The 27,711-nt window shown below is 46.8% G+C and overlaps 1 protein-coding gene across 2 annotated transcripts in view; it reads right to left on the bottom strand.

The window, feature by feature from the left end:
• INSC (INSC spindle orientation adaptor protein) overlaps positions 1-27,711 on the bottom strand; it is an 82,369-nt gene that overhangs the window by 15,258 nt on the left and 39,400 nt on the right. For both annotated transcript variants that reach the window (XM_058663330.1, XM_058663331.1), the window contains exons 6-8: positions 22,571-22,696; positions 4,316-4,487; positions 666-844 (exon numbers count right to left, since the gene is read on the bottom strand). In XM_058663330.1, coding sequence (XP_058519313.1) covers positions 666-844; positions 4,316-4,487; positions 22,571-22,696 — 477 coding nt within the window. The remainder of the gene's footprint in view (positions 1-665; positions 845-4,315; positions 4,488-22,570; positions 22,697-27,711) is intronic.

Below are 27,711 nucleotides of genomic sequence, written 5' to 3' on the forward strand. Positions count from 1 at the left end.
TACGGCCAAGGGTGGGATTGGATAAAAATCTAGAATATCAGAGAACAAAAGGTTTGAGTACTCCTTTCATGAAAAGTTTTTCAAACCCTTTTCATAGGAAAATCTCCCCACCGCCATCCAAACAAAACCAACATATTGTGTTTGGAGCTCAAAATATATATATTTGTACAACTTAGTAGGGATTTTATATATGTGTGTGTGTGTGTGTGTGTGTGTGTGTATGACTGATTGGTTCAGAGGCTGAGGCCTCTTTGCTGCAAGCCCCTGATTTTATGGAGGCAGACTGAGAAGCAATTCACTGCAGAGTACAGTGTTAGACAGGTGCTGACATGATTGGAACACAAAGCTTCAGAGGAAATTCAGAACCTTCCCATATGCTTCTTCCTCCCAAGATGCACAGCCTGAGTAGACATAAAGAAAGGGCCTTGTGTGGTTGGGATAGGCAAGGACATTGGGATCTCAGAAAAGGACTTCAAAGCCAACAGGGGCTGTTGATAACACATTCCATTACCTGCCTACAGAATGTAACAGCCACATGTCAAGAAAAAGTAGCGTCACCTGCCACTGGACCATGCTGTCCTTCCTTTACCAGAACTCAGATCCTGCCCTCCAGGATCAGTCTCTATGAACACAGGCCCTGGCCCAGGTCCTCTGGAGCATCTCACCTGGTCCCGAGTATAAGGTGTATCCACTCTCTGCTTGTCGCTGCAGGCTTCTAGGAGGATGCGGATGGCATTCAGCTGTAAGAGCATCTCACAGGCCAGGGTGTCAAAGAAGGTGATGTTGGCAAGGGCCGCAGAGGCCAGCAGGAAGACTTCCCCAGAAGAGGCCTCTTGGCACAGTTCTGGATGGCAAAGAGGAGGAAAACAGCTTCAGTGCCAAGTGCTTCAGATAATAACCTCAATTGGTTCCCACAACAGCTATGGCAGACATTTCGGTATGCAATGATAACACTGATTTTACAGTTGGTAAAAATGGCTACTGCACAGGGTAAGGTGCCTGTCTGTCTGTACAGGTAGCAGATCTTGGATTAGAAACCAGGGTGTGCCTCCTATTCTTTCCGTCACCAGGTGTGTCTCAGGCACTGCTAGTGGCATGGTAAACAAAAACAGAACGTCTTTGCCCCTATCAAGCTTATACCCTAATATCAGCTGAGAGAAAATGAAATTTGAAAGAAGTTTGTAGGAATAATTTTAAGTTCTGATTAATATGAGGAGGAAAATAAAGAAGCACTAGGACAAACAGTGACCAGGTATCAAAAAAGGTATATAACAGATGGGCTACTAAGAATGTGATTTTACAGTTGAGTCCTTAAAGGGGGAAAGAAGTTATCTGGGGAAATATCTGGGGGGAGAAGGTACTCTCAAACAAAGGTCCAGCACGTGCAAAGGCTGTGGGGCAGGAAAGACCTTGTCCATTCATGTCTCCAGTAATGTACACTAGACTGCTACAAATATGCCTTAAGGAAGAGGCTAAAAATAAAATAAAAATAAACTTGTCCTCTCTGGCTGTCATTAGCAAAGCTTCAGTACTTCCTTTTGGCCCCAGCATAAGGCTTATCCAGCTACAATGTCAGGCTCTTTCTGCCTAATGTCAGTGGGGATATCCAAGATCTGTAACCAAATTTTCACACTGGAATTTTCCCATCTGAAGTTATACTATGATGAAAAGTCCCATCTCTCTCTTTTAACACACTGCCCTACAGGCTCCACCATGGATGGACTCCCCAGCACAGGAAGAGACATAAAGGACTCCGCCCATGGTGCTGCTCATCCCCTCCACCTGACTTCCGATCCTTGGCTCCAACTTGACGAACAACTATGGCATTTCCTGAGACCAAGATCTTTCCTGTTTGAAACATCTCAACCAAAAGCACTAAAGGAGAGGCCACAGTTCAGGAGAATAGCCCCAGGAGAGAAGTAAGTTTAGGAGACAGGGGTATGTTCCATCCTTGCCCCCAGTTCTTGACTCCAGCCAAAGAGTTGATACTATCAGGTTCAGATCCGGCAATTGGTACCTCCTAGTATCTTCTAGAGAATGCAGTTATTGGTCCCTGACTAAACAGAGATGGATAGCGACCTGCAGTGTGAACCAGGACACTAGAGTCTGAGCAAAAGTACAAGATTGTTGTCTCAATTTACAGACATGGAAGCTGAATCTTAGACAATATGACAGCAGTTGAAGTTACCATTTATAGGAGTTTACTCCCTGCAAGGTGCTTTGTATTTTAATCTCATGAAGTTATTCAATCTTTATATTCTTATCATAATCTTATAAATGAAGAAAATGAGAAATCAGATGGTATGTGACTTGTCCAAGGTCTTATGAACAATAAAGTAATTGTTGGGGCTATGACACCAAAGTCCTCATTCGTCCTATGCACCAGGTTGCTCCATCTCAGCCCCATACCAAATCACTGACTCAATCTCAGATCCTAAAGACCTAGATTCTAATTTTGCTAGAAGGGAAAAGCTTATCTCTGGGCAAGGCTGCTCTTCACAATCCAGTCTTGATCTAACCACCCAAGAATAGGACAACAGAGTGGCCAAAAAATTAAGGACTCCATGATTCCCCTCATCTAAAACTCCATTTTCTGGCCATTAGGAAGTCACTCAGGCTATTCAACTCCTCCCAGGTCATCTCCTTACAACCAGGTAGGGTTGAGACTACAGAACCCACTGGCCCAGTTTGCTGTAAGATTTCTTTTAGGTCCAAACACTTCCTCTCATTTTCATACAGTTGTCATTGCTGCTGACACAGCAATTATTAACACACCATCTAAGTGCCTTTTAATTTTGCTGCCCATTTATTTGAACTACAGTCTGAGTCACCTGGGATGTGTTAGGGAGATTTAATGGAGGATTCTAGTGACTCATTTATAAATGTTTCCAGGGAATGGCAAGAAACTGGAGGACTATTTCCCACCAAAGAACAGAGATCTGGATTTCCGCCCAGAAGATATATTCCATCTGCTGCATTTCAGAGTGGACTCTACAATGCATCTTCATCAGAATCAAATACATAGGAGAACCACTCTTCCCCAGGGGAAAATCCAGCCTGGGCAAAGAAGGAGGAATGTACATGTGACAAGAGTGCAAGGTCACTTGGGCTATATTACGCTTTGGTTCATTTATTTGAATTCTTATTTGATTATGTTTATAAATTGAGTTATTTCCTATAACTTTAACACTTGTGTCTTACCTTTAAAAATCAAGGCATTTCCTGTCTGGCCACAATCAAATGAGTTAACCAGCAACTATTTCTTTTATGTGCTTTTCAATTCCATATAGAACCTGAACACCCTCATTTTCTTCTTCCATCTGACTCAAATGTTTCTTATTGGTCTCTGGTGACTGTCTGAGCAAAAGACTCTCCTCTTAGAGTGGACATTGATCTTTTTGATCTCTTGAGCTCCCTCCAACCAGAAAAATTTAATTATAATTCATTTTCAACAAGATGTAAATATGGAGACAGTGACAGAGTTAAGGGTAGAAGTAAAAGCAAACCACTACCAAGCATGATGGAAAGAAAGAATGAGGGTTTCAAAGCAAGAACCCGAGGACCATCATCGAGATAAATCCTTGTACTTTCTGCAATTTAGCCAACGGAAGCTAGAAAGAGAGCCTATTCTAGATATTGGACTTTGATTCGCTTACCAGGAGTACACACCTGATTAGGGGAATCTAAACGTATCAAAGCTTCCCTGACTGCAGGATGAGATAGCAAGGATAACGTTTCAGTGGGGGATTCTGGAGAATTTTATTTGCTGCTGTCACTGTTTTCTGGTCAAGGATCTGAACCTCAAAATTCAAGGACCCCTGCTCTGCAGGCTCCTTCTCCCTAAACTCCTATCCCAAAGGCTAATTCACCCCAACCCAACCACAGTCTAAATGGCTTCTTAAAGGGCTCTATGCATTTTTTTTTTTTACATTTTAAATAAGCTGTTTTTTTTTAATTATTTATTATTTAACTTCAGTAATTACATTGTATTATGTGACACAGTTACATAGATACTTGGGTTCTCCCCACCCCTCCCCAAACCCTCCCACCATGGTGGATTCCTCCACCTTGCTGCATAACCACAGCTCAAGTTCAGTTGAGATTTCCCCATTGCAAAATGGGAGGCTTTTGACAACAGAGCTCTTGAAAGCCTGGCTGGGATCCATGGACGCCTGAGGTTACCTAGTGTGGTCATTTAGGAGATATCTGGGCTGCAAGAAGCAGCAGATATGAAGGTCTTCCTCATCCCTCCTAAAGACAACCACCAAGGCCCTCTCATACACGTGAGGGAGGCTGCCCACTGAGGGTGACTCACTGACGAGGGCCGTCACGATCTCCTCCATGCTCTCCAGGAAGCTACTGAGGTGCTGGGTGAAGGGCAGGTGTGGGGAGGTGACCTGGGCCACCACAGCAGCAGCCTCGGCCCGCGTAGCCTCCGAGTGGCTGTCGTCTGTCAGGATGTCAGCCAAGCACAAAATGCCATCCACCTGCAGATAGAGAGAGGGAACTTCCCTGGGCATCCTGATAGAGTACCATGCTCGTGACAGCAATGGGACACTCAAGACTCCCTACAGGGCCAGCCCTGACTTCCCAGGGCAGCCCAGAATCCACTGTGGTACCAAGGACAATCCGAGGATGACGTCCCAGAATGGCCCAAACTGGAGCCACTTGAGGTTGTTCCTTTGAGTCCACCAGACATCAGTGACCTCCCATAGACTCAATTAAAAAAAAAAAAACAAAAACATTTTTGCTTTAAATTTATCCTTTTTTAAGGAGAGACAGAGAGACCTTCCACCCACTGGCTCATGCCACAAATCTCTTCAACAGCCAGAGCTGAGCCTATCTAAAGCCAGGAGTCAGGAGATTCTTCTGGGTCTCCCACATCTTCAGGGTCCATCCTCTGCTTTTTCAGGCCATAAGAAGGGAGCTGATCAGAAGTGGAGCAGCCAGGACTAGATTCAGCACCTATACAGGATGCTGGTACTGGCAGGATGAGAATAAGTCCATTGAGCCATTGTGCCAGCCCTACAGTGTTAAAGTGAGAGAAGGAAAGAGTAGGAGAGAGAGAGAGAGAGAGAGAGAGAGAGAGAGAGAGAGAGAGAGAGAGAGAGAGAGAGAGAGACTGAGACGCTTCTGTCTTATCACTCCCACAACAGCCACAGGCAATGAGCTGGCCCAGTCCAAATCCAGGAGCCAGGAGATTCTTCCGGGTCTCCCATGTGGGTACAGGGGCCCAAGGACTTTGGTCCATCTTTTGCTGAGTTCTCAGGCACATTAGCAGCAAGCTGGATCAGAAATGGAACAGCCAGGAATCAAACCAGCATGCATAGAGTATGCTGGTGCTGCAGGTGGAGGCTTAACTACAACGTCACAGTACTATCCCTCTCCCCATTAGACTTTCTAAGTAGCAGACATCAATACAGTATTTGGGGACTAGATCATGGTCACCCACCACAGCCAAGCACAGTAAAAAGATCATGTAGAAATCACACATCCACAAATTCTAACCTTGGCTCTCTCTTCCTTGTTACATGATTTGGCACTAGTCACCAGCCTCTCTAAGCCAGCTTCCTCTCATATCAACAGAATGTAGAGGGATCAAAGAAACAAGGCAAGCAATGACTGATCTAGAGGAGACTTCCAGGAATGCTAAAGTCTTCTTCCCTTCCCTGGATTTAGCAGCAGGCCGAGTACCACCTTTCCTTGACAATCCTCTCCTCTACAACTCTCCTTGACGAAGGGGCTGGGGAATGGTGCTGCTTTCCTGGAGAGCAAGATCTCTCCACTAGGTAGGCAGAGTGTGGCATGTACACCAGACTGCCTTCCTAGCTCTGCCATGATCATACCTGCCCTTGGCATAATACTACACTTAATGAATACTTACAAAGTGCCAGGCACTGTCCAAAGCAAAAAGCTTATGTGACTATTCCAATACTCTTTGCCATAACCTTTAAAACCAATATTATAAAACCTTTAAGTCCCGACTCAACAGGCACAACATCATTGGTTCAATGGATGTAAGCTCACTACTTCAGACACCTACACCTCACACAGTAGAGCCTGGATTGGGTCCTAGGCGATCTACTCACTAAATTGCTGCTAATGCATGACCTCAAGAGGCAATCAATGATGTTTCTAGGACTGGGGGTCCCCATCACCTACATGAGAGACCTGGATGAGTTTTAGGCTCTTGGCTTGGACTCAGTCTGACCCAGGCATGACTGTTAAGGGTTTTTTTTTTGGGGGGGGGGTGTCTGCACACTCTTCCCTGCATCTTGTTTCAGATAAAACATAAAAACAGAACAGAAGATAACTTTTCAGAAAATCATGAGTCTGGCATTTGTACCCAAATGGTTTGGCTTCAAAGGGCAGGTTTTCAACACAACTGCTGCCTGAACTCAAACCTCAGCCTCTACCGACACCCAGGAGACTTACTGGATGAAACCGGGACAGCAGCCATTCAAAGTGAGGTCAGCAGTGCTATTGCAGTGCCTGGGATGCCCCAGGACAAGAGTCCACCTGAGCACCTGGCCACCAGCATCAAGGAGTCCCTTCCCAGTTAGGAGAGACAGACAGGAAGGGGCAGAAGAAGATCAAGAAGAGGGCAGTGAGAAGCCTGTGCTGACACTTCCCCACCTCCCCCAGACCCCAACCCCATGCACACATCCTGTTCCCTGCTGCACGGCTCCAGTGCATCTCCTGAGGGCCTGCGCTCTGTGTGACTAATTACCACCACTGAGCTCTGTGCCTGTCTTAAATGGCTCTCGGGAGCTGTAAGGTCCATTAGCTGTGAAAGCCTTTGGCAACCTCAGACTCAAAGGAGACAAATGTGGAAACAGGAGCCCAGGGAACTGTCTGCAATAAAACTCACCTGGATATGCTTAATAAATGGGAACAAACAGCAGCCAGCCCAGCAGCACTGAATGCCTGCCAGATGTCTGAAGAGCAGGTCCTCAGAGAAGGGTCTTATGTGGGTCCAGAGAAAGGCAGGGAGCTCTCTGGGCCCAGAAATTAAAACATCTCTATTGCCAACATAAGAAACCTCGTAGGCATAAGCAACCCTCATTCTCTAGCCTCCTTCCAGCATGATCCAAGCCTGTTGCTTAAAAAAAAAAAAAAAGCTATGGAGTCTCTAAGGAGGAAATGTCTCAATCTCATCTTTGTTGTACATCTTGGATCACCATCCAGGTCCCCAATTCAGGTGTAAACATTAGTCCAACTCCAACCAGTGTTTTGCTCTGCTCCCTCCAGGTGCCAGGTGATATGCCTATCTGAACAGAGAGGCCATGGCTGGGATGTTCCTTTATGTCTGGTACTACTCAAGGGTGAAGCACAGATCTTTCCTCCAGCCTAGAACACTGCTCTCTGCTTCATAAACACAGCAGAGGCAAGAATTCCCTTACCACATGCTGCATGCCAGGCCAGGTACAAGAGCAAGGGGTAAGGGTAGGAAGAAGTGACACCTCCATAGATAAACAGCATGCAATGTGGCTTCCCATGAGGGTGCTCTGTGGGGAGTCTTCTGGAAGGATGGGGGAGATGGCCCTCTTCTGAGTTTCTGGGACCAAGTACTTTCACGTTGATAGCATAGCCCTACTCAGGGTCCTGCTGCTCTAGGAAGGGCCTGTGAGCCAGATGCATAAAGGTCTATGCAGACTTCTTTTTTTTTTTAAAGATATTTTTTATTATTATTGGAAAGCCGGATATACAGAAGAGGAGAGACAGAGAGGAAGATCTTCCATCCGATGTTTCACTCCCCAAGTGAGCCGCAACGGGCCAGTGCGCGCCAATCCGAAGCCGGGAACCAGGAACCTCCTCCAGGTTTCCCACGTGGGTGCAGGGTCCCAAGGCATTGGGCTGTCCTCAACTGCTTTCCCAGGTCACAAGCAGGGAGCTGGATGGGAAGTGGAGCTGCCGGGATAAGAACCGGTGCCCATATGGGATCCCGGGGCGTTCAAGGCGAGGACTTTAGCTGCTAGGCCATGCCGCCGGGCGCTATGCAGACTTCTTAAGGGCACATTCCTGTGCCCAACCCTGGACCTACGCAGTACTTCAAAAGTTCATGGAGGGTCTGACATCATGGTATATCAGGTTAAACCTCGACCTGCAGTGCCAGCATATGGTTGGGCACTGCTTCAAATCCCAGCTGCTCCACTTCTGATCCAGCTCCCTGCTAATGTGCCTGGGAAAGCAGTGGAAGATGGCCAAAATCCTTGGACCTCTACATCCATGTGGAAGACCCAGAAGAATCTCTTGACTTCTGGTTTTGGAATGGACCAGCTCTGGTCATTGTGGCCATTTGGGGAGTGAACCCAAGGATGGCAGACTACACCTTCCTCCATTCCTTCTTATCTCTCTCCTTCCCTTCATCCTCCCCCTGCCTTCCTCTCTCTCCTCTCTCTGTGTAACTCTTTCAAATAAAAATAAAATAAAAATCTAAACAAAAGTTCATGGGAAGTGGGCATCTGACACAGGGGTAAATCGCTGAAATGCCAACTTCTCATATGAAAATGTCTGGGTTCACATCCAGGCTCTGCTTCTGATCGCAGCTTCCTGTGGATGCACACCCTGGAAGCAGCAGGTGATGGCTCAAGGATGCACACCCTGGAAGCAGCAGGTGATGGCTCAAGGATGCGCATCCCTGCCACTCAAAACAGAGACCCAGATTGGCTTCCCCGCTCTTGGCTGCAAATGATCCAGCCATGGCATCTGGAGAGTGAACCATCAGATGGAAGATTAATCTCTCTCTCTTTCTAAAATAAATATGTATTGTTAATACACGGAAAATTAAATAAGATTTGCTTTGATGTAAAAGATTTTGAAATTCATATATAGTTTATGATAAAGATTTTTCTTGGACTTTTTGAAGATTCTGTACATATGCAGGAAGTTCAACATTTTTTACATAAAAATAAACTTACCTTTCAATTACATTTCACCCATTTTTTAGATATCCCCACATGGATATGTGCGTATTCCAACAATTTTAGACCTGAAAATAAAACGGCCCATGCATAACCTGGCTTTCATCTGCTGCAGGGTCATTACTTTGAATTTTGTGCTTACTGGGCCCTTGTTCACTTTACAGATTTATTGTATATGCATTAATTTAATTATGCTTTTGTACGTGCCATAAGTGCTATCATAGTGTACACAGCCATTTCCTTTTCTGCCCAGTCAGTATTATGATTACAAAATGCCTTCTGTTGGTTTTGTGGCTATAACCCATTTATTCTCACTATTGGATGACAATTGTATAAGTCAACTGCACTCCATTTTGTTTTGTCTTGTTGATGGATATTTAGGTCATTTTTCCAAGTGTTGTTATTACAGACAGTACTGCCATAAATATTCTTCCATGTAGATTCTAACAAACGTATGCCAATTTCTTAAAGGGTTTCAATCTAAGAGAAAAATTCTCAGAGTGTAGGTTTCATGTCTTTACCTTTACTGGTATTGACAAATTGTCTTGCAACATGGTTGTAATAATTTGCACTCCTATAAGCAATACGTAAGTTCATTTAACTCTGTATTCTTGCCTTGGCATTGTCAGATGAGCATAAAATTATATATGTCTTAAACAATTAGGTTGAAAGTCTGTTTGTATCTTTCTGTGTTGCTTTTCTTTAGTATGTTTGGGTTTTTGCTGGTTTTTTTTTTTTTCAAATCAGAACTCTTCTACCATGACTTTCCTGTTCACCTGCTTTGCTCATTTTCCATTTGGTGGCCTCTCATAGGAACCAAATTGTCCCATCCCTTGACTGTGACACCTGCTGCCAGCATGGTGCTACCAGGTCAAGTTCATCTCTATACCCACCACCATCTCCGCAGGCACAAACCAACCCAGCGCATCACTATGGTAAGTCATTGAAGGGCTCTACTGTCCTGAGCTCTGGGCTTTTCAGCAGCTGAACCAATCAAATTATACAGCATCGAGCATCCACACAGCATAGAAGCTAGACTTACCTAAGTCTTAATCCTGCCTCTATCCTCACTAGCTGAATAATTCTTTTACCTATTTTAAATATAAAATTGGTATAATAATCCAAGTCTAATATGGCTATTTTTCTCATGAAATGCGGATAAAAATATCAGCCTCTTTAAATGAAGGACTAAATGTGCAGTGCCTATCACAAGAAACATTAGCATCCCGTGTCATCTCCAACTAAGGGTAAGTCGTCATCTCTCCTAGCCCTGGAGCCCTGGGTATCAGCCCACCTCACTTCTGCTTGTCCCAAACTCAATTCTGGGCTTCTCTCCAGGGCTGGGGTCCCACTGAGAATATCATCCCTTGGGCCCACAGGATCATGCACTTTTTTGGACTTTCTTTAACTATGCAAACCAAAGATGGGAGTGATTCCTGCTTTAATTCATGGCCAGGGACTCTAAAAGGGATGACTACACATCCACAGAAAGGAACATAGGGAACTTCAGTACTGTCCCTACATTGGCTTGGCTCAATAAGTGGTAACTAAATGTCTTCACTGTGTCAGATGCTAAACACAAAGATGAAACAGAAATGAACAGAATGAAGACAGAGACACACAAATAGAAACAGAACATCATAAGTGAAACTGGCAATAAAAGAGAAAAGGAATTGGAGGGTTAAAGTACTGGCTAAATGGAAACACAGAAACCAAGAGACTGCCAGGCCATGTGACAAGTCAATGCCAAAGCCAGCGCTTCAATCCTGGTCTCCCTGCTCCTTGTCCTATGCCTTCCTCAGCAGAGGAGGAGGAGGCTATTGAGAAGGCCAGCTTGGCAGGAGATGTTGAACTCAGCTCCTATGGTGGCTTCAAGAGGAGCCTAGCCCGAGGCCAGCTTCCTCCAACTGGTTTCATTTCAGCAATGTCTCCATCCTCAAACCACCCACTTCCCATCCCCAGTCATAAATGTAATGATGCCAAGAGAACAGTCTGATCAATGTGCCTTCAACCCCTAAAGAAATTGCTACTGGAAGCACTTATGTATAATTAGCTTTTACACAGAGCGGAATTGGCCTGGGCTGAAGGCCAGACTTTTCTCATGAAAGTTTGGGCAAGTGGTGAAGAAGCCCTGGCTTGGCCATTACCAGGGCAGCAGGACCAAAGCACCTGAGTCTAGATACAGACAGAGCTGGAGAATGCTGAGCCTTGCTCTGGGGAGAGAATGAGGCACATGGAACATGTGCAGCTGAGGAACCCAACATGTACTGGGAGTACATCAGTGTGGCTTTATGCAAATATCAAAGGGAAACAGGCTTATAGACAAAGCCCATCATCTACTCTGATACTCCTTATTTAGGGGACTTCGGATGGGGACTGTTCATGTGTTTTTCTGTATATTTTGTCTTTAGCAAAAGGCAGAGGAGTTCCCCACATGAATGCAGTCAACACTCAGCTGCAGGAAGTAGCTGGCACTCCCCTCTCTACCTGGTCGTCTAAAACCTGCAGAAAAACACTAGACAAATAGGAAGCCCAAAGTACTTAGAATGCTGCTGGTGGGTTCAGGATAAAGGGTCTGGCTGTCCAGGCTAGCCAGAAGGAAAAATTCAATCCTATTCAGAGAACAGAGGCATGTCCAAGGAAGCAAAGACAAGTTAGACACCAAGTGACAGGGAAAAGTTCTTGGAGGAACAAACAGACCCAGGGGTCAGAAGCAGACTCGGAATATGGCAGTGGAGAGGCTCAGTCGGGCTCAGGCTGTGTGGGACTGTCTCTCTAAAATGACGTATTTGTTTCATGGCACAGTAATAGAACTAAAGGATCCAGAGAAAGCTATAGAGGCTAAAAGAGGATTCAAAAGGATAATAATACTTTCCTGTAAGCTAATATATCCCAGGCACACTCACTCTTTTGTTATTTCAAAGCAGACTCGGGTTAAACACTGAGCGCCAAAAAGTAGAGAAAGACAAATGTTAATATGTAACAGGGAAATGTTGGATCAAAGGGATTATACTACTGGCAATCAGCTGGGGTGTGAAGGCCTTGGTGAAGAAGAGGAAAGAGACAAGGAGAAAGAGAAGTCATGACTGAATCACTTAAGAGCACAGATAAAATTTCCCTGTCAAACATGATTTTCTCTAAAACAGATGTTCTGAAAGTACCTGGGGGGTGGGCCTGCCTTTAGAATATTACCAAAGTTCCAGTCGGCACCAGATTTAACTAAAAGTAAGATCAGTGGTTCTCAGCCTACTTCTCAGATGATTAGACTCATCTGCGAAAATATTAATATCTGGGCTTTCCAACCAAGAATTTGAGTTTGATTATGGTGGACAGTTTGCATTTAAATTAAAAAAAAACCCTAAATAAGATTAAGGCAAATCCTGGATTGAGTATTGTGGTTGCAGAATCACACCCATAGTACCAGAAAATTGCAAAGTTCTGGAGTGAGGGGATCCTGAGCTGCTTGCTAACCTGCTGAAACACACAAGTTACTCCCATTCTCTGAGCCTTTGCTGCCGAACCTTTGCAATGACCATGGTGTCAGGCTTAACCACAAAATCATCAATGAAGTATTGACAAAATTAATCCTGAAATAAGTATCAAGACGGATATTCGTAATCACTACTCTCACTTAACACTGTATTGGGCGAGCCAGTCATGCATGAAAAAGAGACTGAGAGGTGTATAATGACAAAGAAGAGGTCAAATTATCAATATTTACAGATGACATGATCACATACAGAGAAAACTCACATGTCTACATACTACTAAAATGAATAAGCAAAATTATTGGATGCAATGTTAAAATTGCATTTTCTATATAAAAGCAGCAACAATTTCTAAAAATAGCATTTATTAAAACCACATACATTAGCATAAATATATCCAGGAAAAAAAAATTCTAAAGAAAAAAAAAGATCCGCAAGATGTCAACACTAAAAACTCACAATGTGGCTGTCAGAAACTATAGACAATCTACAGTAAGGAGGATATCCTATGCTCGCTGACCCCACCACTATGCATTATTAAGACAGCCACTAACCAGAAACCATCTGTAAATGTAAAGAAAATCATAAACTCAAGACATATCATTGTGAATGTTGCCAAGTTGATCATAAAAGACAAAGCACTTAAAGATTACCAAAAAAAAAAAATCTTAAATTGGAACTAAGTGGAGGGAGTTAAATTACCAAATAGTAAAACGTGTAGGACTAGCAATATCCAGTAACATCATCACAGGAGTGGACAAAAGACTAATGGAAGAGAAAAAGAAGTCTACAAGCAGAACAAGCTGCCCTCAAGTTCCTTACAAAACAGGTGTCACCTGAACTAGCAATGACAGGATGGCAGGCCTGTCCAGTAAATGATGCTGCTTAATTGGGTCTCCTTATGGAAAAACCTGACCCTAGAATACCACTAAAAGGTTAATTTGAAATGACTCACAAGCCAAAATGTAAAAGGCTAACAGTAACAACTCTAAGAATAAAATAGAATTATTTTTGTGATTTTAGAGAAAATACAGATTCTCTAAATGGAAACAAATCAGTGCTAACTATAAAAGATTAACAAATTGAACTTCAACGAAATCAAGAATCTTTGCTTGTCAAGAGACATTTATTTATAGTAAGATTGAAAAAGCAAACCATGGGATGACAATACATATTACTTACTGTATATGTCAAGATAATTTTAAATTTTTTAAAGTTTATAAATCATAAGAAAAAAGAATCAATCATGTTTCTAAGTGGGCAAAAGTCTGAAACTGATTTTTACAAAAGAAGACACACAAATGATCAAAAAGGAAAGTGCTTAAAACCATTGCTCATCAAAAGAAGAAAAGGTATAACTACAATGAAAGATGACTGCACATTTAAGTAGATCACAAGCCAAGGACTCCACATCAAAAAGCTACTAGCAGCTTGATTTGTGTGTTTGAAGCAGCCAGAAAAAGATTGAAACTTTGCAAAAACTGTGTTCATCGTCAGGGGTGTGTGGGTGTGTGTGTGCCTGTGTGCCTGTCATCCCTTCTCCCGTGTGTGTGTGTGTGTGTGTGTGTGTGTGTTGCCTTCTCTCCTGCTCTCTCGTCCTTTTCTAGGTCCCTGCCTCTTTCTCATTCCCTCCTCATTTCTCTGTGTCTCTGTGGACATCCAAAGACTCACTACTTGGTGTCAGGAATGTAAAATGCTAGTTCGGTTCTGTCCTTTGAGGGTAGACCTGCCGCACACACTGTGCTGTCAGAACCAGACAATGCTCAGGAAGTGAGTCTGCCCTCATCAACTTCTCCCAAATCTGCACCACCTAATTCTCCCAGTCTCCCCATCGCTTTCTGTCCCTGACCCTGGGAAAGCCCCACGATGGCCGGCAGGTACCCCTCACCTGCCCAGCACCTCAACGGACCTCCAGCTCCTGCAGGATTAGCTTCCTTTCTGGTGCCAGTATCAGCCTTACTCTCCGCTGCTTACTTTCTGTTTCCACCACCTTAATTGCAGTCCACTCAAGCTAACATTCCACCTTGCCAAACTTCCTCACACACAAACTCCTGAAAAGCCAGCCTCCACCTGTGAATTCTTGGGAGATGCAAAGCCCAGCTCCGAACAGCTGGCACCAGATGCCGAGGCACAGCTCAGCATCTGCCTACTCCTATTTCTCACATCACATTTTACAAAATGACTTTCCAAGTCACTGGATACCAGTAGGATAGATATCTCTGCCAAATGAGAGACTTGAGACCTAGGGGGATTAGGAAACTTCCTCTGGGCCCTCAGCACACCAGTGTTAAAGCAGGACTGGTCCCAAAGGGCTACCACTGGCCTGCCTCCTGCAGTCTCAACAGCCTTCAGCTCATCTGGTTCATCTCAGGCTCACTCACAGGGCTCACCGTGGCCAGGGAACCTAAGAAGTTGGATTATAGACCACAGGAGTTAGAAAGTGTGCAGAGCTGGTGCAAATGATCAGGGTTGAGTGGTACAGAGGGGTCTCAGGACAAGTCACAGAGCATGATGTGCAGCCCCTGGGTCCTTGCTCAGGCACTCTCAGCACTTCCTTTCCCCTGTTCCCACTCCACACTGTGGCCTCGCACGGCGTAAGGCAGCATTGGCAGGCAAATCCTGCCTTCTGGTCCCCATTCCAAGCAGAGAGGGATCCGGTGGGTGTACAGGTCACTGTACCTATCCAAGCCCCACCCTCGCCACATTCAATGGAGAACAAACCAGACCTCTTTCCCATTGTATTTTGTCAGTGTTGTGTGTGTAAACTCACTCCCTGTTGGGCACACAGGGCTGATGAGTGAGTGTCTCAGGGTTGAGGAGCTCAGGCAGAGTGCAGAGGCCAGTGTAGACCCACTCCAGGTGTGCCACCGCAGACAGCGTAACCTTCAAGCAGGAAGGAGAGCATGGGGGGGGCCAGAGCAAGGCAGCCCCCAGGCCCTTCCACATGTGAATCTGCAGGAAGGCAAAACAGCCCACAGCAGTGGAGCCCTGACCCATTTCAAGTTTCGGATCTGCAAGCTACCACTCCACTTTTACCCGTGGTGACATGGGTAAAGGTGCGAGGCCACACACCTGCTGAAGTACATACACACCTGCTGGTGTGCATGGAAGCCAGCCTGTCTCAAAGGTGCACACACTGGAGGCAGCTTCCTCAGGTGCACCTTCAGGGCCTGGCAGAGGGCTTGGATTTTGCCTGTTGGAACTGCAGGACCTAGGAGGGTTTTCATATCAAGAAGGCACAAGACTGACTTTCAGGGAACCCTATAAGTCAGAGACACTTTCAATTCAAAGATTTACCCATATCCTCTCTTCAACCCAGGATACCCTGCTCCCAGTTCCCTGGTTCTGCAGCCCATCGCCAGAGCTGCTCTAGAAAGCAGCCCCAGGCAGCCTGCAGGGGATGCAGCTGCTGACCTTGTCCACCAGAGGCCGCTGTTTCACAGCACATGGGGTCCCGCGGAGCCCCAGGGAACTGAGCCTTGCTCCTGAATCCCAACCAAAGCGCTTTGATGTCCAGAGGGCTCCTGCAGCCCTCCAGCTCACGGGGCGATCCTTGAGTCTGGGCAGTGAGGGCAACTAATCTCAGCCTGAACCCTTATGTAGGGCAAGAAAGCCGGACTGCATGCCTGATTTTAGCCCTTCCTCTTCACATCTTCATCCCTCTCCTGGTGTAGACTTGACAATGGTGACACAAACAAGCCACAGGCCCTCTAGAAAGAGCCACTCCCACACCCATGGCCCCATACAAGGTTGAGGAAGTGCCAATGACAGTCCCCACTCCTTTCTACCACAGTCACAGCAGAGACATCTGGCCTGGGACACCTTAGTCCATTTACAAGGCAGCTAAAGGCCCGTTCCTGGGATTATGAGGGATAAAGGAAGGTGAAGAGCTTAGATGGCGTGAGCCCCAAGAAGAGGTGGGGAGCAGGTGGAACCTCCATTCTGAGCATGTGATGGCTCCCTCTCTCTAGGAGCTAGCTGTTCACCACATTAAGCACTCTTCTTCCTTCCTCACTCCCTTCTTTCCTGTCAGAGTTACAGGTATAGAGGGAAGGAGGGAAGGAAAAACAGTGTTTTCCATTTTCTGGTTCACCCCCAAGGTGGCCACGAAGGCTGGATCTGGACCAGGCCAAAGCCAGGAACTTCATTTGGGTCTCCCATGCAGGTGGCTGGGATTCAAACACTTCCTGGGCCATTATCAGGAAGCAGGATTGGAAATGGAGCAGCCAGGACTTGAACTGGTGTCCATATGGCATACTGGAGTTACAAACAGCTTTAACACAAATAATTGTTTCTAACCATCTGCAACACATAGGGTGCAGGCAGTTGAGAAAGAGATCCTAAAAAAAAAAAAAAGCAAATAGAGCCAAGGAGCCTCCCGTGTCCCACCCCTTGCAGCCCTGGCCCTCCTGCCCAGGATCTCTGGGATTTCATCAGCAGGGCCGTTGTCTTGTTTCCCACCCAGCCAGCCCCTCAGGTGGCAGGGCAGATGAGTGCCGGGAAGCTGCCCCTGGGACAGAGGGGTTGGGGGAGAAGGCAGGTGCTGTGAAGTGATGGGCAGTAATTTTCCCATCTTCTTGGACTTGAAGTTGAGCCCTCCCCCCTTTCCCCTGCTCATCTTTAATTTCTTTATCGATTTTCATTAAACTCTCCCCTTGGCTCCAGCACAGGAAAAAAACTAACTCCTTGTTTGAAACAAAGGAAACACAAAGGAGGAGGTGAAAATAAAAGGCAGGACTTCTGAAAGGGAGGTTGTCTCTGCTGTTAAGGCTGGAAGAGGCAGTGACCAGGGTGTGCGGACACTGTCCGGGCCTCAGGCTCTGAGGACTCTCACCCCTCATTCCCTCGGCTCTGAGGGTCCCCACCTGCCCCACCCTGGTGGGCTCCCCTGTGCTGAGCCAGCAGGGACCTGACCATCCCTTTAACCACTCAGGACACTAAGAATCCTCCCGGGGTCATGGCAAACTCCCCATACTCAGGCTCCCTGGGGACAGTGCAGGGTCCCTGCAGACTACCCAGAGGAGGCAGACACAGGGGCTTGGGAGGAGGAAAGAAAGGCAGACACAGCCAGTGCTTCCTGCATGCAGGTTCCAGGTTGCAAATGCCAGCACAGGATGGTAGGGCATCCCCAGGGCAGCTCAGCAGAGGAGATGCTATCCCCTCTGTACAAAAGAGTACACAGGGTACCATGAAAAATGATTTGCCCTCACATTTGGCCTCTCCCAAACTCTGCACCCTGCCCCTTATGATGCCAGCTCTAGTCCTCCAGGATGGCGTCCCCACCCAGACCACCTTGGAATACATGGATCCCTTGGTTCCCATGGGACTGTGAAACCCTGGGGCCCTCACTCACTCCTCATCCCCTGGTTTTCTCCCGTAGACTTCTCCCAAGTGTGGGTCACAGAACACTGCCTTCTCTTTGGGGGCTCTCCCAGGTTACTGAATGTAGAGTTCCTTAAATACCTGCAGCCCCCACAGGCTGACCCTCCAGCTGTATCTCTGCCAAGGCTGCTCTCCCTGGCCCAGCTTCCCCCATGCCAAGCTCCACCTCCCCTCCTACCCCTTTCTGTGTTGTTAAACCTCTCCACCTGCCACCTTGGGAGGCAGAGACCAGGTCTGTTGGGTGTCTCCCTAGGGGCTGGGCTGGGGCTGCAGAATGAGGGGTGTGGGTCTGTTGAAGACACAGGGAGGATAGGACTGGCTGGCCCTTCTAGAGAGAATGCTGTGGATGAGATGAACCCGGTTACCATGGAACCAGGCTGGAAACAAAGACACCTTCGCAGGACCCTTTGGATCTTGCCTACTCCAGTCCTGCCTTGTAGGTCCCTATGTCTACCCAGGGCACAGGCCGAAGCCTGGCTCCCAGGGAGCTATTTCCTCTGGCCTCACAGGGTAGCAGACAGTAAAGAGCGGGGGCTTGGAAGCAGCCAGACTTGGGTTGGAATTCAAGCCCTCCTTTCACAGGCTGATGGAATGCAGGTTTCGAATCCCGTGTCCTCACCTGGGAAGTGAGGAGGCCATGAACACTCCTGCTTCTCCATGCTGTGTCTTTCATTGCATCTTTGGTCATGCTGGCCCCTCCACTCAGCATGCCAGCCCTCCCTTCTGCACCAAGCTACAGCCTTTCCAAGTCCATTCATTCTCCAACTCCTGTCACAACCCTAACAGCTATCATTTCTTCAGCACCTCCTATGTACAAGCACCGCAATACCACACATTCATTGTCTCCCAGCAGTCACAGGAGGTGCATTCTATTAGGCCCATTTTACTGAATAAGAAACTCTAAGTCTGATGAGCTAAGCAAGTTCCCCAGGATAACACAGCCAAGTTGACGAAAAGCTGGGTTCATACCCAGAATTTCCTAGCTCTGTAATTTCCCAATCTCTCCCCTGCAGTGCTTTGCACCACGATGAAACAATGGACTCATTAGAGTGAATCAGCTGAAGCACAATATCGAGAAGCAGCAAGTGAGTGAGGTCAAAAGTGACTGGCTGGCTGGCTGCCTGGCAGACAGGAGGGACAGAGAAGCAGAGACAGGACTTCACCTGAGGCATGGATGAGATCGTGGTTACATGCCTGACCACGCAAGCTCACAATCCCATTGAGACTTGAGCATCACACAGCAAGACTCTGGATGGGTCAGATCACTTGGCACTGGGCTACGCCCATGGCTCTGCTAGAGGCTGCACAGGAGACAATGGATAGGGAACGAACTTGCACGATACCACTGCAGTTTACCAAATCCAGCACGTTTCGTGCTGCCTATTGATTGAACAAACCTCAGGAATGATGCAAAGCCAGTAAATCAGGAAAGGACAGCTGGGACTCTGACAATATCTAATTAGGCCAGGAACTATGAGTTGTGGTGAATTGGTGGCGGGCAAGTGCTCCAGGACATAGTTCTTCCCCACCTGCCTTCACCTGCCTATCATTCTGTGGTTTCCACAGATCGGCAGATGCCTGGGCCTCTACATCTCCCATCACAGACACTGGCAGCTGCTGGCCTCACTGGAGCCTTGGAGGTCAGCACTGAAGCAGCTCAGATCAGAGAGAGTAGCAGGTATGGGATGCACCAGGGAGAGGTGAGCATGAGGGAGATGAAGAGCTTCCTGGGTGTCTCTAGAACTTCTCAGAAGCAACACAATACAGATGAAGCAGGTGTAGGTGTTGGTATCACATCATATTTGGAGTGCTGGGGTTGAAGGATGGTTCACGGGCCTGGCTGTGATCCAGCAGAGTTACTGCCAGGGCCACTTCATAGCTGTGTTCTACGTACTCTTGAGTGAGTTGTAAGTCTCCCTTCCTTCTGCAAACAACAGATGATGACAGTGCCCAGGGAAAGTAGCTGTGGCAAGGACAGCATGATGGTATGGATGTGTGGGCCCAAAGCAAGGATCTGATAGATGTGAGGCATTGTCCTGTACGTTATTGTCCTGGCACCCTTGTCACCTGTTAGAACAGGGGGAAAATCCATCCTGTCCATGGCCGCATGGTCAATACACCTGGGTTTGGGGATGTGGAGTCTGCCACAATGACCTAACTGTGCTGTTCTTGGGTAAGAGCTGCTAGAGACAACACTTGGGCAAAGATCATGGCTGTGTCCTAAGAAAACTTAGAACTTCAATTTAAAACTTAAACTTCCCACAATTTTTCATATGATAGAAAATGTGGCTTTTCCAAAGGCTTTTCCTACCACTTAAAAAAAAAAAGAGTCCATTCTTAGCTCACAGATTACACTAAACAGGCAGCAGGCGGAGTGTGACCCAGAGCATGCACCCTAGGATCCACTGGACCAGGACTGGAGTTCCAGGAGACATGGGCTTGGCCTGTTGTGTGTCCAGCACCTAAGCAGCAGCTGGTAAACAGCAGATGCTTTGTAAATATTTGTTGAATGACTGAGCTTCAGGCTATGTGAGTCTGTGCAAGAAGCTCTTATCATGGCTTTGGGCCTCCATTAACTCATCTGTGCCACAGAGAAGTTCAAGATAAGTACCAATAGAAACAGGAATGCATGTGGGCTTCCTGCCAACACCCTCAACTGCAGGACAGCCTATCTCCATCTGTGCCCACCCAAGAGCCCTTCTCAGGGGTCTCACTCCCACTCAGAACCCAGCATCTGACCCACAGGGGTAGGGGCTGACAGCGAGACCACCAGCCTCTGTGCCAAGGGCAGTAAGCTACTGTGGCTTCAAGCAGTGGGGACGCGTTCTGTGCTCTGAGAGGATCTATTAAACCAGCAAGGCAGGAAGATAGACTGGGTTCACAACACCACCTAAGTGATTGTAGGGAAGTTGCTGAGGCTCAGTCTCGGTTTCCTCATCTTTAGGATGCAGAGTGCTCATCTTGTCAGGTTCTGGTCCATCAGCCACGGGTGTGCCTGGTGGACCAGCTCCGCAGCTGGCACACAGGATCCCCTCACGATGAGCACCCCTTCCTCCTCTAGTTCAACTGAGCAGGGCTTGAATTTCAGGCCAGGGTCAGCCTGTCTACCTGGGACACATTCATGAAATCAGGGTTAGAGCAGCAACCAAAAAGTGAAAGAAAAAATTGCATGCACCTGTCCAAGCTGCACAGCTTTTCAGCTCCAAACACAAAGAATCCCTACTATTTTCCTTTGCTGAATTTGAAGCTTCCTGATGTTCTGAAAACTCACTAAATTAAGCCATTCCTTGCCTTTGGATGTCCAGTGATGCCAAGCACCTACTCCTTCCTCTTCCCATTCATCCTGCAACCAGACAGGAAAGGTGAGAAACGAACCCCATTTAGCCTTTTGTCCTTTATCCAAGGAGGATGTTTTAAGAGAAGAAATTATTCAGCTCATAAAACTGAAGGTGCTCACTGCATGACCATTATTGAACTCCCTTAGGCCCTGGTCGGTCTTTCTCTCTCTTTCTCTCTCCTAGACTGACATCTAAGATAACATACTCATTTGCATGTCTGTGTGCTCACACAATCTAGAGAGGAAAGAAGTGTAAGGGGTTTCAGTCTTGGGAGACCTAAGTTGATTCTGGCTATTGCATTTTGCACCTCTTTGACCTTGAACACATCACATCCCTCCTTAGAGTACATTTACCCACTGTGTAATAGGATCAGGACAGCAGCACTATCTTTTACTAATAAATCCAGTGTTCATTGCAGCTAGAGGGCACTCTATCCAGAGGGCCAGCACCAACTCCGGTACTACCTTCCTGTATAGCTTTAGATACAGTGATTCCCCATGCCTAAACACAGACTTGTCATCAGTAAAACCAGCAGACTCCCATCCACCCTCCCTCCTCACTTGAGAGCCTCGATGAATCCATGATCCTGTGAACTTGACCCAGGACATTTGAGAAGAGACAGGTTGGAAAGTAAGATAACCATTTGTCTAGGAACCTAGAAGCTTGGAGTAGGGTGGGAGTTATCTGGCTAGCTGAGACCAAACAGAAGAAAGGGAATAGTTTTCTCATCCCCTTCCACTTAGACCAAACCATAGGAGCAGTCCCTACCCAGGAATCCATAAGTAACTGACACAGAAGGCCTACTTGCTTCTCTTCCCTAAAGGTTCTCAACTACATTCCTTGAAATTTGGTTGGGTGCCTCTCAAACAACAGACCCAGCTGCCCCAGCCCCAGACTTGGCTCGAGCTGAGGAGCCTTGGACCCAACAGAGCACCACACCTCTTTGCTGACCCATCCTGCTTTGTGCCTCATTGACCCGGCAGACACTTGGATTTGGACTTTAGCTTTCCTACCCAAGCCTTGTGGCCCTCAATAAAATGCAACCGTACTGTACCTGCCTCCCCATGTACTGCTCCATCCCCAGAGAAAGTGGATCCCTTCCTTTTCCTGGATCCCACTCTTGGTGAGGGACCAACCAGCCTGAGCCTCAACACCTCTCCTCATCCAGGTCACCTGCTCCTGCTGTGTTCCACCCACTGGGCTGTCTGCAGCTCATGCAACCCAAGAGGGGCTTAGTGCATCTTTGGGCTTTTGGCCTTTCCTGGTCATGCTCTTCGGTCTCTGTCCTCTTTACCTCTACATTAACTGCTGTAGCCCAGGTTCTAGCAGCCACACCTGAAGGGTGCCTGGGAAAAACAAGGGCACTACTAGGTGGCATGCCCTCCCTCTTCTCACCTGGCTCAGGGACTTCTGGTCCCACCTAGCCAGCTCACCTTACCTTCTCCAGCTGATGGACACCCTCTTCCACACAGCAGATGGAAGCCAGCGTGCGGAGTGCCTGGGGGTACAAGCACCGGAGATTGTCTTGTCTGCAGACCTTGAACAGGGCTACCACGCCACCTTCCTGCCAAGACAAAGAAAATGTCGTGTGACATCACTGAGACCTTCCCCTCAAGAATGACTGAAGTCCCACACCCAGCAGATCGCTTCTGCATCCAGACAAGTACAGACACACACCAACACACACACTCACACATATGGTACAGCCAACGGCTGGTTCCACAATGTCACTTATCACAATGCTAGTCCAAGATGGAGGAGCAATCTCTCAAATGCCTCTGCAGCTGGGAGACCAGGGCCAGAGTCAACACTGTTCAATACAACTCCCACATTTCTCGCAACTTGACCTCAGCAATGCCTCTATGAAGCAAGCCTGTAATCACCAGGAAAAAAAAGAATTGGGGGCTGGTGCAAAGGTTCAACTGGCTAACCCTCTTTCATCCCTACTTTCTTCCTTGGTTTGACAAGAGAGAGGGTATACCTGAAGGCAAGTAACTTTTTCATTCCTACATTCAAAAACAAAAAAAATACTAATACTATATACTGGACACTGTGCTGGGCCCTGAGTAAGACTGCCTCAGTCCCCATCCACACTACATTCATGGTCTGGCAGAATAGGCAGACAATTTTAAAAGCAGGTGCAAAGCTGAGAAGGGAAATGAATGGCAGGGTTACAGAAGCACAGAGCAGGAGCCCCTAAAACCACCTGGGGAGTGTTGGCAGAAGGATCAAGACAGGCCCACGCCAGTAGAAATAAGTCTGGCACAGAACACTTACCCTCTGATTCCTTGTTTCTTTATCCCTGCTCTCTCACCTTCCCTCAGGACAGGATTCCATATGAAGACCATCCTCAGAGATTCAAGGGAGTCAAGTCAAGTTGGTGTTTAGAGTTAGGAGAAAAGAGACAGGATTCCCAAGCTCCCCTTACCCTATCCTTCTCTAGTCACTAAAATAAGCTCCCTCCAGCTGAAAATTCCTATGCACGTATATTTTTACATGCATATGTTTATATTTAATCACATAAATTATATAAACATTATATTGATAGCTACTGATTGATGGTTCCCTAGGGAACAAAGCCAGGATGAACGTGGCTGCCTCCTTGGCTCAGGAAGCACTGAGCTCAGCACACTATCCTGCACAGAGTGCACCAGATCCCCACTGGGTCCTTTCCCAAGACTTTGAAAAATGTCCTCTTTAGCATTTTTAGCTTCTGAGAGAGGAAAGAGGAAATGCCAGGACCTAGACTAAGACATACCAGATTACTCTGATCCAAATCCTGGATTTGCTGCTTGTTAGCTTTGGCTAAAAATGGGGTCATGAGTGAGCAAAGAGGGGAGCAATTGGTTGATAGATGTGGACGACCCTGGTGCCTGGTTCTAGCCACCACAGTGAGGGTCAGACCATGGAGAGCATCCTGGCTACAAGGGTGTATCAGACCAACACAGCAGATCTACCAAGGGTTGGGATAAGTAAGAGGGAAGACGTAAGGTGGAGTGGTCTTACAGACCAGTCTGAAACCCCCACTCAGGACGCAAGCACAGCAGTCATCCTTGTGTACAGCTGGGAATTGCCTGAGCTAGCAGAATCACACTGTTGGCTGGAGCCTATTTAATTTTATAGAAAGCTCTGGGCTCAGAGCCCAGCTGTAAAACAGTATGAATTATTCACACAGGCTTGGGATGAGCTGTCATAGAGTTGGAAGAGGCCACTTGTGGGTGTGTGTCCTGGTGGTGGCAGGAATAACTGAGGAGTGAGGGTGGGGTAGGAAGAGTGATTTTAATGCAGTACAAGCAAGGTTTACTACCATTATGATAGTGAGATTTAGCTTCATTCCATGATCTTCAGAGGAACCCAAGAGATGCAGAGGTCTAACCTGAGACAGGCTGTCAGTTTTAGACAGATGCATGATACCAAGACTACAGTGGACCCCAAAAGAGGTGGGTGACAGAGGTTATTGGACAGGACTGCCCCACATCTGTCACAATGTTGGGACATCTACTGAATATCCAACATAGGGATTATGTATGGGGCATGCCAGGGACCTTAGCTCCTGCACCACCATCAGCATTACACACCAACCTAGTGATTCTACTGGGAGAACCAACCTTTCCCTCTGCCAGGCTGCCAAGAAGAGAAGCAGCACCACTGCATATTCTCTCTCCTTCAACACTCTGTCCTCTCTACCCCAAGAGTCAGCAGACCTTGTTAAAATCCCAGCTCTGCATGAATGTGTATTCCCTGGACAAGTTACTTGTGTTGTTTCTGAGACTGTTTTCTAATCTCAAGAAGGAACTCTTAGGTCCCATACCTCAAGGAACTGTAGCAAGGATCTTCTGAGATAACTAATGGAAAGATTAGCACCAGGCTTGTATATAGGAAGACTCAATAAATAATGAAGGATGTAGAAGGAGCAGAAAATCAAGGAGAGGGAACAGGTGAGAAGGCGAGGCAGTTTAGAACAGTAACCAAGAGCATAGCTCTGACTGCAAAACAGTCGTTTCAAATCCCACTCGGTGTGTGACCTCACTGCCTCAGCCCTTCCACCTATACAGGGTGGATCTAGAAAGAGTCTGCCACAGAGGACCATCAAAAAGTTCAAATAAGTTATATAAAGCACTTAGATCCTTGACTGACACAGTGTTACAGAAATGTTAATTTGGGGGCCAGCAATGTTGCCCATTGTTGCACTAACTGCTCCTCTTCTGCTCTGTACCCTTGCTAATGCACCTGGGAAAGCAGCAAATGACAGCCCAAGTCCTTATGCCCCTGCCATCCACATGGCAGATCCAGATGAAGTTCTAGGCCCTGGCTTTGGCCTGGTCCATTCCTGACCTTTGAAGTTATTTGAGGAGTAAACCAAAGGATGAAAGATATGTCTCTCTCCTTCCTCTGTCTCTCTCTCTCTCTCTCTCTCTCTCTCTCTCTCTCTCTCTCTCTCTCGTGTGTATCCCTCTCTCCCTCTGTAATTTAATCTTTCAAATTAGTGAATACATTTTAAAGAGATGTTGATTTTGTTATTATCGCTGCTACTACAGCTATCATCACCTCTGTCATCATCAAGGTTGACCACTTCCAGCCTTGAGAAGTCTCAGATCCCATTTCTCCCTCACCCCTGTCAGCCTCACACTTGAGCAGATGAGCTGATCACTGTGTGCTTCATGAAGAGTGGAGACAGACGACACACTGATGGAGAGAGGTGGATTTGTTATTGCAGGAGTTTGTGCAGAAGGAGGACGACTCTTTTTTAGCCAAGTGGGCTTGCAATACAGAAAACAGCATTAATCCCCGAAGTGGTTTCAAGTGTCAGCTGTTCAAGACATTTAACTGCTGTATCCTGCAGTCCTTAGCTGTGAAACAGGATTGCTAATGCCCAGCTCAGAGAGGGATATGAGGACAACAAAATGTCAGAACAGGACTCAGCACAGGAGAGGTTACCAACACACATTAATTCCCACTATTCTTGCTATTAATATTCAGTGAGGCTCATACATCCCTGTGTCAGGCACTGGCAATGCTCAATGCTTCACTCCAGATCTTCAAACAGCTTGAGAACTAGGACACACAAGGAGAACCGAATAGATGACACTGGGTGGGACACGTAAGACTAAAAAAGAAACACAGAATGTAATGACCAAATGTGGAGAAGAGTTCACCTTACCTTTATTTTATAACATGAGAGAGGATAAAACTAAAATTGCAATCTGAGTTTTCTCATAAAAGTACCAACAAAGAGTTGGAATGTCTCTTAAATATGATAGTTTTGCCTCCTCATGCTATAAACCAGGACCTAGTGCCCCAGCAGCCTGACCAATTTCCCTTGGCAAGTTTGCAATAGAGGTGGGATAAGGGCTGGTCTCGGGCCTCAACTCCAGGCCTTGCTTCCCTGTTTTTCACTTCCAATCACTGGAAATGTTTGGTAGCATTCATCCACGGAGGAAATGAACTCTGCAGCAAACACTAGCTATGGATTCCCCCTACATGTATTCCCTCTGCTTCTCTGACAGAGGAGCACAATGGCAGGCAGGGGAAGACAGAGCAGACATGCATGTAGGGTGAAGCACTTGGAGAAGAGCCCTTGAATGCCCAGGCCCTGGAACAGGAGCCTCCAGCTTCAGAGCCTGTATCCAGGAACGTTTCATCCCTAGGAACCTCAAAGGCCTTTGCTTTCCACAGAATGTTTTCACATCGCCTGTTCTAACCCACAGCAAGTCTCACCCTTTCCAGGTCTCATATCCATGTCCAGAGCCCTAACCCAGCTAGTATTTGCAACTTACTTTGAAAGGTCATCATTCCAAAAAACATTCAGCTACCTTGCTTGAAACTTATCAGCAGGGTCAGCTTGGAGGAGAGGTTGGTAGAAAGGGTTTCAACCAGTCTGGGTATGGATTCAGAGCAAAGCTGAGGCCATCACTAGGGATGCCACATTGCATATTAGAGTGCCTGGCGTACAGTCCAGGTCCACTTTTAATCCCAGCTTTCTGCTAACATCTACCCCTGGGAGGCAACACATGATGACTCAAACATCCAGGCTCCTGTCACTCACAGGGGAGACCCAGATTGAGTTGCAGTGTCCTGACTTTGGTGTGGCCCAGGTCCAGTTCTTTTGGGCATTTGGGAAGTGAACCAGGTAATGTAAGATTTATCCGTGTGTCTGTGTCTATCTTTGTCTCCCAAATAAGGTGAAAAATCATTTCCAAAAAAAAGTTAAGATGAATTTCTGAAAGCAAGCCTTCTGTGGTTTAGTTTGCACCTGTTGCCTTTGCTGTTTTCCTTGGAAAAGCCCTTGCATTTCTTGGCATTTGGGGATGTATGCAGCCTCCTATTCAGTGAGGCGCAGCAAAGCTTAGGACCGGCATAGCCTCGTTGGATTTAGGAGCCTACCTGGTCCCAATGACTGCTGGACACTGGCCAAAGTTCTTTGCAACAAAATAATAAAATATCTAGGTTCTATTTTTCCAGGGTTGGTAGGCAGGTGTTGAGGTTCCCAGGACTCCATGGAGCACGGGAAGGGGAGGTACTGCCTGGCACCCTTGGGAAAAGTCTTATTTGTGGACCCATACCTCCTGCTTTTTTGGT

Source organism: Ochotona princeps, chromosome 4 (assembly GCF_030435755.1).
Source record: "Ochotona princeps isolate mOchPri1 chromosome 4, mOchPri1.hap1, whole genome shotgun sequence".
Taxonomy (NCBI): Eukaryota; Metazoa; Chordata; class Mammalia; order Lagomorpha; family Ochotonidae; genus Ochotona; species Ochotona princeps.